At 39.7% G+C, this 16,423-nt stretch overlaps 1 protein-coding gene across 1 annotated transcript; it reads right to left on the bottom strand.

Moving 5' to 3' along the window:
• Positions 1-59: 59 nt before the first annotated feature.
• smarcad1a (SNF2 related chromatin remodeling ATPase with DExD box 1a) lies at positions 60-12,085 on the bottom strand. Its single transcript, XM_080467524.1, has 23 exons — positions 11,667-12,085; positions 10,423-10,558; positions 10,205-10,331; positions 9,583-9,652; positions 9,244-9,338; positions 8,835-8,933; positions 7,907-7,985; positions 7,091-7,773; positions 6,349-6,545; positions 6,095-6,185; positions 5,654-5,753; positions 5,508-5,567; positions 4,643-4,718; positions 4,421-4,556; positions 4,188-4,319; positions 3,802-3,897; positions 3,597-3,714; positions 3,384-3,499; positions 2,911-3,099; positions 2,704-2,822; positions 2,224-2,406; positions 1,422-1,531; positions 60-1,072 (listed from the first exon to the last, which is right to left on the bottom strand). Exons 1-23 carry the CDS (start codon positions 11,770-11,772, stop codon positions 1,011-1,013), a joined length of 3,180 nt encoding a protein of 1,059 aa, XP_080323650.1. The 5' UTR covers positions 11,773-12,085; the 3' UTR covers positions 60-1,010.
• Between the last annotated feature and the right edge of the window lie 4,338 nt (positions 12,086-16,423).

Here is a 16,423-nt window from a genome sequence, read left to right as displayed (position 1 = left end):
AAGGAAGTGTCTGTATGTATGTATATATATCTTTTTTCATAGAATCACAGAAGGCACCGCTCATTTATTCCAATATTTATTAGTCAGTTCAAACAGAGGCCTAAAAAACATACAAAAGACTTAGTAAAAGCCTTTACAGTAACACTTGAACAGTTAGAAGACATTAGCCACTTAATACAGCACGTGGATGCAGCAGCTGGTTCCTTAAATCATCTTTTCTGTTACCAGGCTCAAGATATTTAAAGAACTGGAAACAGCAGTGAAATTAAATGGATTGACATTTTTGTCTTTTCTGTTGATTTAGTCTTACTAGTGGTTGCACTAAAAAAAGGTAGAGCAACTACATCAAATGAACCTACTACACCCAAACTACCAACAATGAACCATCAGTTTGCCTCATCTGATGAATGGAGCTATAATACAACAATAAGATGTAATTGAAGCAGTAGAACAGGAAAAAAAAAATCTTAGGTTTGTCCAACCTGCTGCTATCCAGCCGTCACCATCATTAACTGCTATTTGGTTTAAGAACAAGCACGATTTTCCAGGCAATGACACCGAAATGAAAGGCTGAAAAGAAATCTCCACTATCTGACGGGCATTTTAAATTTTTTATTTATTTCTCAACTGTCAATGTCTTTGATTTTGAATTTGGATGCGAGTGATAGACTGAATGTGGTGCATGAACTAGAATCAAACTCCTGCTTCACTATTAGCTTGAGCGTCCAATCATCATGTGGATTTTGTAGCTCAGTTTTGTTTCACCTTGAGATACTGGTCGTGTAGTCGAAGAAGCAGCTGTGTACATATAAAAAGGTGTTTTAGGCACAGCGACCATGCAGCACAGTAAACCTGGTTTCAGTCTTTTTAATGGCAGTATAGTGGGTCGCAGTGGGTCTCAGGCGAAGACACAACAGTGTGCATTAGTTTGGACAACTTATGTCTGAGGACAGTCTTAGGAGCGCCTTCAAACGACTTCTGTACAGTTTCAAGTATCACATGTCTGCATATCACAGTCCCAGTGAGGCTTTGAGCAATGATGCCATGTCTTCAGGTATGGTCCCCTCACCACCTGGAGAACAAACAGGATTTAATTCATATATTTTTTGCAATTGGTTCAGATAAACTAGAAGTCCTCTGCTGCAGTGTCTCCACACATACGACTACACAGCCTGCTGTTCTGCTTTTAGGTCAAGCACATCCTAGAGAAGAAAGTGAGCAAACATCCAACATGTTTCTTGATGGATAAAGTCAAAGTTGTTGGCTCTACCATCACTGCTTTTGCAGTACTGATTTTTACTTTACAAAAAACATGATATACCATAAGCAAATGGCCTTACAGGTAGTTGATTACCAATTACAGGATAATACTGTGTCATTGCAGCTATTTAAGTAGACGTTATGTATTGATATCTCCTTACCGTGCTCAGCAGCAGTCATGTCCTGCTCCAGCTTTAACTTCTTGAGGCCCAGCTGTAGGATGCAGTCTTCAATGCTGTCCTTACTGATCAGTTTGATGACTTGGACAGTCCTGCCACACACATTGATTGTAGAGCAATCGATCACTACACTACATCCGGACATTATGAATGTAACAATTCACCTCAGGATGTCCTGGAACTGCAAGTATAATCTATTAGACTCTTCACAAACAGTTGGGTATATTTGGCTTCCGGGTGAAATGTATGGAAAATGTAAAAACGTCAAGCTACAGTGATACTATGTCATGAAAGTAGAGCAGTTAAGTAGAAGCATGCAATGGCGATTTCCTCATCTCAAACTATTTATTGAAACAAAAGCCAGTGGTGTGTACGCTGTGAACAGCATGGTGGGAATCACTGTTTAAATACCAATTCTAATTGAATCAGGAAATATATTGATCGATTCATGGATCGAATACCAGCTTTGAATTCTGCTGTTAATCTCCTTGTTAGAGAACAGAAGTTGTGCAAAAAATTACTGAAACATTGAAAAGTCGGACATGTGCATTCAAATGTTTCGAGGTCACATTAAGTTTACTTGTCAAAGTTATAGTGCATTTTAGGTTCATCCTAGAATTTCGCCTGAAAGCTGAATATCCCAAACTTTTTGTGAGAACTGTATGTTATTTGGCCGATGGCGTCACAAAAGCGGTACATTATAGTTGGTGCTTTTGTCCCAAAAGAAGACAGGAAAAATAACTTTGCAGGTCAAACGTGAACCTCCAAACAGATCAAATCTAACCTGGTCTGGCCAACGCGATGACATCGGTCCTCTGCCTGTTTGTCATTGTAAGGATTGCAGTCGATGTCATGCAGGATGACAACGTTAGCCGAGGTGAGGTTGATGCCAAGGCCACCGGCACGCGTTGATAACAGGAACACGAATATATCAGGATCTGTGTTGAAACCATCAATCAACCCAATCCTGCCAAACAAAAGGGAAAAAAGCCACATATAGGGGATCAAATTAAAAACATTAGGAACATGAACTAACAGGATGACGTGTTTCATTCTTCCTCGAGGAATACAACTAGTAGCTCTTAAAAAACTCTTATTGCCTTAAAGGACAAACAATTTCTTTGTACAAGTGATATAGTGACGAAACAAATCGGGAGTCACGATGACACATTGAACATGACCTGACGTGGACGATGCTCCACTTTTTCCTTTCTTTAACCAAACACACCAACAAACCTAAATGTTTAAAGGCCAGAAGTCTGACCTGTCAGCAATTGGTGTGGATCCGTCCAATCTGATGTATCGATGGCCGAGATGTTTCAGTAACTCCTCCACGATGTCTAGCATCATGGTGAACTGACTGAACAAGACCGCTCGATCTCCCTGTGGATCGACAGGAAACACAACATTTCATCTGCGGTGAAGAGGACACGTACGACTCGATGGCAATAAAGCGCATCTGTTTATTTACCTTGTCCTTTAGTGAGGACAGCAGCTGTGTAAGGAGGAAGAATTTTCCAGAGTCAAGTATTAGCTTTTGTTCCAGCTGGTAGGAGCCGATGGAGGAATACTGCCGGCACAGACGATGCAGCTCAAAGTCGGACATCACCTCCATGTCCTCCTGGATGAGAGCGGCATCTGCGTCACGGTGGGTCGGCTCCTGATGAGGAAACAACAAAATAAATAAATCTACTGCAGAGATATCACAACAGAAAGAAGAACTGATTTCGGGTTGAAAAACCAAACTTAATATAAAAAAGTCTTGGCACAAAAACTATTTTTTTCCATTGAAATCCAAGAATAAAGTTAACGGTTAAAGTTATTTAAAAGGCTGATGTCTTCAGCCAAGTAAGTGGGGAGAATCGTTTGAAAAAGGCAATGTTATAATCACAAAATCAAGTAAAATCCCAAATGGGGGGAGCCATTTCTCAGAGCAAGACTAACTTTGAGCATGAGTTTGCTCATAGCTTTGAGCTTCTCTGTGGTGTAGTACTGCCGGTGAAGCAGAGGGTGGTTGGCCATCTTTCTTAGCTGCATCATCACATTGCATAACTCCCGCTCTGGAGAAAAAAAAACACACAACAGATCATTTGTACCACGAAAAGAAATCATGTGAAATAAGAGACCATTGAGCTCAGCTCTTTCAATGTGTCTTACTCTCGCCATTGATGGAAGCCTTGAGCTTTTTAAAGAGCTTCTGGTAGAGAACCTGCTGCTTCTCGCTCATTGGGCAGAACTCCACTTTCTCTTCTTTTGCTGGCAGCTGCTTGAGGACCTAAAATGATATGGATGCATACTTTCTTTAATTAAAGACATAACGTTCGCAAGATATGAATGTTTGAACTTCCGCAGACTGGCTCACCTCACTCTTGACTCTTCTGAGGATGAAAGGTTTCATGATGAGTTTGGCCTGAGATATACGGTCCCTCTCAAAACGGCTCTGCTCCTCGTGGGATTTCTGACACATCAAACATTACAATCAGATTAAATGTCAAATAAATGACCAGATTTATTATCGTAGCTCGTACGTCTAGAGAGCTATGAAGCCTCTTCAACACTCATGTAGATTCTGTATCTGAAATGTGCTTCTTGGGTTTTAATTTTAATGTTAGTATATAGGCATAAATATATTTCCAATTCAAAGGAAAGCAAGCCTCTGTATTGCCAAACAAATCTTGGGAAAATGAAATGGGGCGACTATTATTGTTTCAAACTAGACGAACTTGAACTTTAAAACCAAACTCTAACCATAGAAAACATTTTGGAGAGCTGTGTGGTGGAGCTGGAGAACATAGAAGGCATGATGAAGTTCAGAAGAGACATCAGCTCCAGGAGGTTGTTCTGTAAAGGCGTTCCAGTCAGCAGCAGGCGACGCTCCGCCTACAGGGAAAGAATTGAGCCATTAAGAGTGGATATAAGATATCAGAGGTATTGGATGACTGTGGTGGTGAAAATGCCTCAGAATACGGTCGTCAACCTACATTGATGGCCATAAGGTGGCGGTAACGCAGAGAGTTCATGTTCTTCAGCATGTGGCCTTCGTCAAACATAGCATACGTCAGACGCAGCTTGCGAAACAGGCTGCGGTCGTTGTCGTTGCCTATTGCCAAGTTATACCTGTTAAAAACAATTAAGCCAAAGATGTGAGCTCAAATTTGACCGCAGCGTGTTTTACTGTTGTGATCAGCAGGGTGGACGCTTACGTGGTAACAATGACATTGAAGTCCACATCTTTATTGAGGATGTCATGTCTGAGGTAGCGGCGGTCTTCCATAGATCCTGTACACAACACAACGTCACACACTATATACATATATTCACTGATCCTTATCACAATGCAAATGGAAAATCCTACATTCAGTGTGGCCAGTGGTTTGTTCTTTCTATTAAAGCAATCATTCACCCAGATGAACATTCACTTATCACTGAGCTGGTGGGGGTTGTCATGGTTGAGCACATGTCAGATCAAACATTTCCTACAATCTGAAGCAGACCTGGAGACCGCCTAGAGTTTTTAAACTGAAGACCGCTTTTCTTAATGATGGTAAAAAAAATGGTGCTTCTGCCAGCGATCGGCTTCACAGGAAGATTGCTGACAAATCAGATCAGATGGTTTTAATAGAGACAATCTGGATTGTTCCTAGGAAAAATGATGAGGGAGCGTTGCTGAAAAGAACTTAAGAGACTTCCAGCTGATTGCTGCAGCAACTTTAGGGTCCCACTTCCATGCTAGATGAACAGGCTTGTGTTGATTTGTTGCTCTTTTGGTTGCAGTATGGGAAAATCTGTTGCAGCACAACCAGATTTTCTAATGGCTCCAATCTTTGGAAGTCTGGCACTTACATTTGTTTATAAATTCAATCTTGTTTTTGTCATTAACATGGACTTGTGGAGAATGATGTCGACGTTTTTTCAGTTGAGCATACTTCAGATACAACTGTACAAGCTGCCAGACATTGCTTAATCATAGTGAATACTCCAATACCACGGTCAGTTTCGGGGTTTAAATATAAGAAGGGTAATGCAAGTGATTTTTTTGGGGTAGTAGATGTGACTTTAGAGTCTTACCATAATAAACTAGAACTTTGAGATCTGGACACCATAGCTTCAGCTCTCTGACCCAGTTATCTACAGCAGAAATTCAAAAGAACAGATGTATTAATGGCAAATTGAAGCAAGCAGGATTTAGATGTGAGCAATGCTGAGGATTTTACCCAGTGTGGAGGCAGGCACAGTGATGAGGTGGGGACCCTCGATTCCATTCTGGTACAACTGGGCTAGAAACGCTATGGCTTGGATAGTTTTGCCTAAACCCTGAAAAATGGCAAAACAGCGAGGAGGAGGAGAAGAGATGAAGCGGTGCTGCTACACATTCAACACAAAGATCAAGTGTGAAACTATCGTACTTGATCAGGTAAACCACTATTCTAAAGAAACTGCTGACAGCGGACATATCTGCACAAGTGAAAACATTACTTGAGTCGTCATCTCAATACTAAAATACCCAAACGACATAATCGGCTGCTTTTAGTTTCTCGCTTTCTTCTCAACTTCGATTGTTTATTCATCCGCAACAAGAGGAACTCTGATACCGACAGTGAAAATAATGTAAGTAAAACTAAAGCTATTTTTCTCAACACCTCAGGAATTCTTACCATTTCATCAGCGAGGATGCCACTAAGTTTGTGTTCGTGAAGAAGCAGCAGCCACTTTAGACCAATCAGCTGATAAGGTTTCAGCTCAAACCTGGAAAAAAGAAGTTAAAAAAGACTCCTTTAAAAACAGTTCTTTGGACCATAACCGAGACAGATTCTTCAAGCTATGCAGGCCAAATGTCAAAACAATTCACATGTAATGTGGAATTGAGATGCAACGTGAGCTTCAGATTGATTTAGAACATTTGACTCACTGGGCGTTGAGTATACTGGGCTGCTCCAGGGTGCCTGTGCCCCGATCGATGACTGCAGTGACCTGTTTGACCATCTTTGAAGAGATCGTTTTACATTTGGACATGAGCCCCAGTACGACGCGCCGCTCTTTGAGGACGACTTTGCAGCCAATTAGCAAGTCTTCTGAAAGTCCATTGTCCTTGTGGAGAACGTCAAGCTGAAGAACAAACAAACAGATTTTCTGATAACTCAATAGACGTCCACACACTGGGGAAATAAATGTATTTATAAAACAATTAAATCATGCAGGAAATATTTCTTGTGTCACAACACTGTAAAACAGCTCTGTCTACAATGGTGATCTTTTTTTTTTTTTTTTTTATCATGTATTGGATAGGTGACAAGACCATATTAAGAACAATAAAAACAAACGGAGGAAAATAACAACCGTATTGGATCTATACAAGAATATAAAATATTGCATTTCTTTACACTAGTAACAGACGGCGAGTCAATACTATTTAACAGTACTGCCACAGATTTGTTTACTCTCTGGTGACAATTGCTTGTTTGAAAATAAATTATCCTGAAAACAAAGTCTACTGTACAGTTAAGTGTCTGATCTCGGCACAAACGACAGATATCGTGTTCTCAGTGAGTAAATACAAGATGAAGCGACTGGTCTGAAGCCTGTTCCCACGTATCTGAGGTTCATGGCCTGTTGTATATGAACACATCGCGATAATGATAACGTCGTCTTACCAGACTTTGCCAGCTATTAAAGGGTCTCAGCTCCACAATCTTCTGGGCTTTTTTAATTGAGCACCCAGAGATCAGCGACAGCTCGTCTGTGGAGGCCTCCTGGAAAAACGTCACTATCTCCTTCTTGACTTCCGTCATTCCAGGTCCTGTGTCCAGCTCGTCGTCTGAATCATCGAAGCCGCTGCTTAAGGCGTCTTCATCTTCTTCGCCTTCAGAACTGATGGGTTCATTTGCATCACGGGCCTTTATCTTTCTCTCTGCGGCCTGCTTCTTAGCTATGCTGGTCCCACTGGCGAACCTGGACAGCATCTGGGCGGCGTGTGAAGTAGAGGAAGTGGCCGGTTTAGCAGAGGGGGGTGGATCACCTTTCTGAAGCCACGTGGATGTAGCTGTAGTGCTGATTGTGATTTTTGGCCCTTTGTTGTCGTCCGAGTCGTAGTCTTCACTGTCCTCTGTAGCATCTGTGTCAGTGATCTCGAAGACGACGGGGTCTCCTTGTTTTTTAGAGTTTCTGTGATCTCCACTTTCTTTGCTGTTCTTTGTAGATTCTGAGTCATCTGTACTATCGTCATCCGACTCGCTGACATCTATGTAGATTTTAGAGTCTTTTTTGTGGCTTATTTGTGACTTGTCTTTGCTCTTTGTCTTGCTGTTCTTCTTTGCTTCGGGCTCAGGTGAGTCATCTAGTGTCGGGGGGGGGGGGGGAGAGCCCATATCAGAATCAATAAGACATTAAATTCACCAGTACACACACAGATGTCATGAATTAAAAGATGACCATTTAGAAGACGGCATGTGACAGAGAGGATTTTGCACCTGGATCGGAGAATATTTGTAAAACCTGCAGACAATCTTCAAAGTTCCAGTTGTGTTCCTGTAGCACCATCCGCAGCTCCTACAACAAGAGAAACACATACCAGCATCACGATAACTGCTTTTTTTTCCCTTTTCTTTTTTCAACGTTATTTCTATTTAGGGATTCACCCCTATTAGTTGGACAGATAAATGTCTTTGAATTGAATGCATTCACGTTTTTAATGTTTAAATGTTGCAAAAGGGGCAAACACAGGTAGGAGGTGCACAACACGGAGGCAGACAAGCCACTGTTGATAGAGACGCACTATCTGATCATACAGTTTTAGAGATCAAGCGTACCAGGGGCTCCTTATGACAAACTTCCTGAACAGCAAAGCGTTACACGATTGACCTTTGATGAACATAAACATTCATACATACTGTGTGAAGAAGCCCACATCAGATTTTTCTGTAAATACTGTCATTGCTCGTTTTGTTCAAAATTTTAAACTGTTAAGTTTTCATTTGTACAAAAAGAGAACAAATTAAGATTTCTTAAGCTGAAAAGCCCCCGAATTTTCAAAATCAAGTTCTTTGCACCGTCCATTATTCTAGGAACAAACCCTGTGGGCAGCTCACGAGGCTTGAAATGACGTTTTGCGATGGAGAATACAGATAAGCAATACGAAGAAACTTATCACATTCACTCTGTGGTGATTTCCCTTCATGCACGACGCCATAACAGTTCGATGACAACACAAATGCCAGGACAATCTTTTAGAGCCAATTCATAAGGTGTGAGGTGCAGGAGCTTCCAGAGGCAAACCTCTTCCATGACAGTGACACAATATGAAGATGTGATGTCAGACAGACAATATAGAGAATCAGATTATAAAATCAATGAATCGAAAAAAAAATAATTAAGAGACATTTCTACATTTATCTTTACCTCTTTGTCCTGGTCAGGAAACTTTTTTTGCAGTCTTCTGACCATGGCTTCCTGTTTCTCCCAGCTGCATTCTTTCTCTCCACTCTCTTCGTCAGAGACCTTCCAATAAACATACAAACAATATCAACGTTTCACTCGTTCACGTCGCAAAAATCTACAATTCAGTAATGCAGAGAAGGAAAATCAAAAACCAAAGAATTTTTTTTAATAGCTAATTGTCGCATACATTCAAAGATGTACATTCTGCTTCAGCAAATCTGCTTAACCAATGAAACCGAGCAAATAGGTAGCATATGCTACATATTTATAGCAGAGGCCTTTTAAATATTTCAACCCAAACACTAATATGGCAGAAACAGAAAAAAAAGCACACTCGTTAAACTCTGAATCACAAAGCCAATGGTCTTACCGCCGATGTTTTTTTCTTTTTACTTGACTGAATCTCTTCACTTTGCCGAGAGCTGCTGGATTCGTCCTGCTTTCTCTTTCTGCTTGGATTTGGTGCTGCGGGGACAAAAGGACATTTTCCGCATGACCTTCCTAACTTCCTGAAACGACTTTCTTAGACATTCCCACCAGGTACGACTGACTTTTAAAAAAATGTAAGTCTTGGATTTATAAGGCAAATAGATCGACAGGAAGAAACACAAGACTGTATATTATCCTCCTAAAACATTTCAGAAGAAAGCTACTGACTTTAAACTACAACTGTGTCACACTGCAGTTTTTTAAGTTAAGAAAGAATTACCTTCTTTATCTCCAAACTGGATGAGGCAGGCAGCGACTGCTCCTTCCATCGTGCTTGTACTCTGGATCACCTGAAAGACAGCAAATAAGCCAAACATTTGACTTTAAAAAGAGATGTTGTCTCATTAATTATAGAAATTGCATAATTTGCCACCAACAGATATTTACCCCAAATCAGAATGAATTTGTTAAATTAGGCATATGCGTTATAAAAAAGAGCTGTAAACTGACTTGTGATTGCTCTATGTGCAGAAAAGGAGATAACAGGAGAGATCACACTTCTCTCATGTTGATCTCTCTTCATTGGCTAACCTCGAAGTGGCAGAATATGATTTAAAACGATTCTTTTAACATCTAACGCTGATAACAGCAAGGCTCCATCACATTTCAGAGAGCTGCTGGTCCCATATTATGGGATAAGAGCGCTTTGCGTTGTCAGTGCTGTTTATTGAAAATGTTGGGAGGCCTTGATTACACAAAACACTTCTCCTTTACGTCCCACGCAGAATACTTTCATATGGCAGATTTGCATGAAACAAAACTTGAATCACGTGCCATGTACCAATTGGCACTGTCTCAATTGGTGCTCTATAAATGAAACCGATTTGAATATGTCAACTCACCTTCAGCACATCAGTTCTACTGAGCTGAGGAAACATCTCAAGCAGCCTCTTTATTTTGTTGTCCAGTTCGTCCTCGTCATCAGTGTGATCTGATCCCTCGGTTTTGGACGCATTACCTTCAGGGTTTCTGCAAAGAAAAACAAGACGTTTGTCAAACAATATGTTTCAGAATTACTGTGACGATAAGTGAAAGTTAAATTATTCAACACAGAACTTACTTTTTCCCCGTTAATGAAATGTGTTTCTTGGGTTCAGAAATGAGCGCATCTTCGTCTAAGTCAATAGGAAGGTCTTCCTCAAATACAACCCCTCTGGGATGGGACTTCGGTGCGGCCTTAGCAGGTTTCATCTTAGCTGGAAAATAATACGGCAGAAACATATTGGTTGTTGCATTCATGTCAGTGAGTGATAATATGAAACATGATCAATCCCTTCGCACCCTGTTTAGGAAACAATGTCGTCTCACTCATATTCAACATTCAGTTTGGCTTTTGGTAAAATACTGTACTGTGTCACACATGTCACTTTGGTCCATCATACAGTGCACAGTGTGGGCATTACAGACCTAGTTCTAGTCCTACTGTAATATGGTCGAAAGGTTAGGGAAGTAAGCCTGTGACCAGAAGTTTGTTGGTTCAAATCCCCCTGGTGACAATTCAGTGCTGTGTGTCGATGAGCAAGACCCCGAACTCTCAATAGCAGCACAATGGAAATCAAGTGTAACACTGAACTTGTGGACGATATAATGACAGCTATCAGTGCAACACTTGAAAACAACAGTCATGTCTTCATGGGCATAATATAAGTGTGAGGTCAATAAGTAATCAGGTAATCCTTTTGGTTAGGAATACTGTACAGCCACCTAAGTATAACAAAATGGTCGTGCAGCAGAAGCTGTATTTTGCTTACATTAACAATGGACTGACATGTCTATCTTAACATAAAAGGTGAGGCAAAACTTCAGCCTCTTTTACCAATTTGAAGCAGTTCTGATGCTCTATAAAATATAACCAATATGGGCAGGATCACAAACCAATGCCACTGTGGGAGTTGTGTAAAATATTTAAAAGGAGTCATTGGTGTGTCAATAACCAAAAATGTCAATTAGGTTTACACGGTGTGTCGCCTCTTTAAAGCCGCCAGTGTCTTACATAAAGAACAAAAAAAAAAAAGACAGAAACGAGTAACATCATCCGAGTGTGACGTGTGTGTACATTTCAGATTTCCACATTGCTGGACCGACAGCACCGCTTTCTGAACTGCACAGGTCGTGTCTGAACTTGTTCGGCACAGTTGCACCACATGGTCACTTCAGCAGCATCAATAACAGTGTGTTTACATCTGGATTGTTGTGGAGAACCGCGGTTACGAAACAACCATCATCGTTACATCACTGACGGTCCTGCTAACGATAGCATGTCTGACACATCTGGATACGAGCGGGCTGCACGACAATGCTCACCCGGCTTGTTCTCCTTCTCGGACTCTGGACTATTGGAGCCGCTGTCCTGCTCTTTGTTCACCGTCTTCTTCTCGAAACGAAAGCGGTCTAAATTGAAGAGACTCATGTCAGCCAGTGCGTTTCTTTGTCTCTTCCTCTTCGGTGGGCTTTTTTTTTTTCTCCTTTTCTGTCAGTGTTCCTGAAACCGGCTAACGAGCGTCACACGCTAGCTCGCGAGGCACGGCAGCGGTTCGAGGCTGTGACACGGCTTCTTATTTAATCCTGCTTGCTTGAAACTGACTAACTAATGTCGCTGGTTCAAGACTTAAGACAAGGTATTATTTCTGGCTTCAATTAGTTTTTTAATGCCTCCCGGCCGCAGCCGGTTTCCCGCGAACTCACACAGCTCACAGAAGGGCTCTTCTTCTGCGCTTCCTTGTAATTATTTACAGAGACAGATAAACCACGTCACGGTCCCTTTACCGCCACCTGATGGATTAGAATATGAATTACATGTAGCACCACTATTAACCCAATAATGCCTGAAACAATGGACAGAAAATTCTGATTTCTTGACTCTAGAACCTTTATTAGGCCCTTTCACAAAATTTGAAAAAATTAATTATTTGCATATATATTTTCCCATTTGCATGATTCAAGATTATTATATTTGCCATTATGTTATTTTCAAGACCACGAAAAGCTGGCGTTTGTCACCCTCCTCGACTGCAGCAGAAGGCAAGATGTGAACTTTGATTTTTTTTATTCATAAAGATATCTATTCTGGCTACACGAGTATCAATCTGTCATGCAAAGGCTTTTTATACTGCATTTCTGCATGGCAACATGGTTTTTGTAGCCATAAAAAAGTTATTGAGGGGTGGATTGAGTCAGACCAGCACAAGTGAAGGCCTAGGTCTGAAATGCAAGGCCTGCCACTGGATTTTACTATATGCTAAAATTCAAAAATGTAAGTAAATATAACTTGCTTCAACAGATTAAGTACTCATGTTCGAACATGACTAAAAATGTCATCGAAAATGTCACAGGAAAATGGTAATTTTCTTTACCTTGATCCAGTTGGGAACTATTGGAAGGTGGCCATCTTTGATTGTCTCATGTACTGTGTCTGAATTGTTGCAGTGATAAAGGTATCCACCAGTGGGTGGAAGACAAATATCAGATTGGATACAAGAGGGTTTTAAGTGAAGTTTTTAACCACAAGGTGATGCAATAGGTCTCAGAAAAGGTTATATCAAATTTGATGCATTTGGGCATTATATGGCATGTAACCATAAATCGTCACTCCCAGCTTTTTCTTATTTATTCTTAACTAATTGATGCAAGGTCATGGCACTTAAAGAACACACGATTTTTCTGTGAAAAAATAACCCACACCGGCTTTATTTTAAGACACAATACCCAGTGGGGATCAGGATAGGATTGTGGGGTTTTAGAAGCTTTCTCAACAATTTCCGCCTGTATAGAGATTTCATCCATCCATCCAATCAACAAAGAATCAACAAAAGACTTAAAGACATAAAACATGTTTGTTTTGCAGATCCCTGCTTTAAAAGGTTATTTTAGATCATGCTTGTCATTCGGTGTTTTGGTCATATGTGGAAGCAAACCTTCAAAAAGCTCACTGTCGAAATATCCAGAACAAGCGGAATTTAAAAGATTTTTTTGCAACCGTTTTTCTAAGGTCTACAAAGATGGATTAGTCATATAATTTACTCACAATACTTAAGTCACACGAAGTAGTAATTTTGAGTTTAAAGCTAGACTTCCTAATGTTTTTCCCAGTATAAGATAAACTAGTTAAAATGTTTTGTTATCTGGTCATCATAAAAAAAAATCTGAAAATGTACCTGTCACAATCAGTGTGGTACTGAGGTTTATTTTTATGATGTGAATGAATCCCGTTCCAATTACCGGAAATGAATTTGATAATTCAAAAACAAACCCCTTTATGTGCATTTCATTCTTCTACGTCATGATAAAGCACAAGCAATCATCTCAGAACCTTTTCCAGAGCTTTATTTCTGGATCTGTACACAAGGTATTAAAGTACAACAGAAAATACAAAATTATGCTTAACAAAAGAAAAAAAACAAAAAAAAACTCAAAACAACTCAATGTTTATGTACAATTCTTATAAACAATAAAGATAGCTTCTTGAACATTTCTCATAGTGAAGGTTTTGATTGTCTATATTTCTGGATATACATTTTTAAGTTTTGTAGGTTTTTCTTTTTTTCTTTTTTATTCACAAAGGTGTTTTGTTTTCATCAAAGGACTCTGGAGTTTTCTTTTTCAAAACCACAACTGCTATATATATTTTTTTTTTCTTTCCTTTTTAAACTTCAAAACACAATACAAAATATAAAATAAATTTGTTTAGTGCTTCTTTTGCACACACAAGTCTCATACCAGAGATGTCAATAAAATATCACATTTTTCGAGAGTTCACAGAGTGGTGAAAAAACCTACTTCTACTACTTAATGGCCTTTACATTCTGACAGTTTTCTGAGTCTTTGTACAAACCACAGGTGAAATAAATATCACTGCACTGCTAAAGCTAGAAGAGCTTGGAGGACCTACTGCATTTTGCACATTGCATTGAAAGAGAAACGAGCTCTCCACATACCGAGAGCAGCAGCCATCCCTTCACCATCGAGACAAATATAGACGACGACATGTAAAAAAAAAAAAAAAAAAAAGAGCTTAAGGAAAGAAAATGAGTGCCTTTTACACATGGCTGCAAGATCCGAATGCAAAAAAAACAACAAAAAAAAACAACCGCAATGTTGAGTACTATCAATACGTCTTCCGGTAAAGCCGTTTTTTCAGTGGTACACTTGAGGGGGCAAGCACAGCTGGCATGCGTGTTTTCAGCCGTGTCCTGCCATCCGGGTGACTTTTCAAAAGAGCGAGAAAAGAAATGAAAAGACCAAGTAAACTGGTAAAAATGCAAAAAACCCAAAAGATCTGTACATATCTACAAATTATTGCCTTTTCTGACAAGGAATCCAATTTAAATCTTTGTATCAACACAGATTCACAAGTGTAAGAGGTCAAGTTTATCGACATTTTAAAGGCTATTTGCTAATTATTTACATGAAACGTGATGTCAATAACCCTCTCAAATGCTGGGCGGGGAACTTAAAAACAAAAAGAAAAGAAAAAAAAAAATTGTGAAACTAAATGATGGTTAAATAAAGCGTGACCTCCGCAATGCTTCCACACGCAACGGCGTCGCACTCGCTTTAAGGAACATGAGAAGCATAAACGTACCCCTGAAACAAACTAAATGTTCATAGCACAATGCATAGATAAATCAAGTAAACACTACTACTGCATCCAATCCACTGACGCTGACCCGCTGACACGTCTCACAAAACTCCACAACTGGGCTTCAGTCAAAGCCAGAAAATGACTCCTTTTCTGCTACGACACTCCCGAGAAATGATCAACCAGACTTCAAAAAAAGGCATCTCTAGTCAGTTACAGGCGAGGCAGAGGCTCAATACAAAAAAGCAGAGAATTTAAATAAAAAGGTTTAATACTGCTAGCAGGTTTACCAAAAGCTTGCTAGTGGTGCGAATATTGGCGCTACTTGAAGAAGAAAAAAAAAAAAAAAAAGAAAAAAAAAAACATTTGAAAACTTTTAACAACCAAAACATACACAACAGAACGAAGTAGAAATGGCTGACATGATTAAGTGATAATGTTTAAATTATAATATCTGATAAATACACGCTTCATTGTGTCTTATGTTTGAAATGGCTTTTCACCCAACCAAGATCTTTGCATTGCAATATTGCTGTTAGTTTGTGGATAGTCTCCTTGAAAGGAGGATATCCAGCAGTAAAACACGCCGACTCCCATTATGGTGCTCTACATAGGTATTCTTGGGAAGAAAAAAAAAAAAAAAAAAAAGAGTAAAAGTGAGGCTTCTGAAACCCAAGTTCAACTCCAAAAATAGTAAAAAAAAAAAAAAAAGTGTTGCAAACATTCACATGTTCCAGTTTGGCCACTGAACAGAAGTAAACACGCAGACAAATAAGGAGCAAGCTTCCACAGGAGAAAGTCAGAGAAAAGAACAAAATAAGATCGGATGGTCTTAGCAGCTGAAGCTATGACGTTTCCCCATGTCAAAGCTAGTGTTGCTCTCGGTACAATATGTACCAAGGTATATGTTGACTAAAAAAAAAAAGAAAAAACTCATCTGCACTAGTCTGCTTGCTGAAAGGTACCTGTAAACCAAACACTATTTCAAAACAAAAGTAACACTTTAGGACAACAAAGACAACTCAACACTACAGGCTGAAAGCAAAAACACAAATCGACTCATTTTGGCAGCTGAAGAGAATGGCAGGGTAACGTACTGTAGCTCTGAACATGTGTGAGTGTGTGTGTGTGTGTGTAGAAGTGAGGGAGGAAGATACACAACTCTCCTACTGCAGCCTCGGGGCCCCGCTGTACATGGACGTTACATATCTCAAGAACGCAAAAACAAAAATAAAATAAATGGCTATATAAACTCTTGAGAGAAAATCAAGATTTTAGTTCTATATGATAGACATCACTGATGTCATATTACACAAAAATGAAAACAAAAAGTATATTCATATACATATATATAGATATGTATATTTATATTTATATATAATAGAATTTAAACAAATCGGTTTTTCCAGTGAGGTCAGTCTTATGTACAAGCAGGAAAAAGGGCTTTCAAAAAGGAAGAATGGGGGTCGGATGATGAGGAAGA

The sequence above is a fragment of the Lipophrys pholis genome, assembly GCF_963383615.2.
Source record: "Lipophrys pholis genome assembly, chromosome: 7".
Taxonomy (NCBI): domain Eukaryota; kingdom Metazoa; phylum Chordata; class Actinopteri; order Blenniiformes; family Blenniidae; genus Lipophrys; species Lipophrys pholis.
This window is presented reverse-complemented; position numbering and strand designations above follow the sequence as displayed.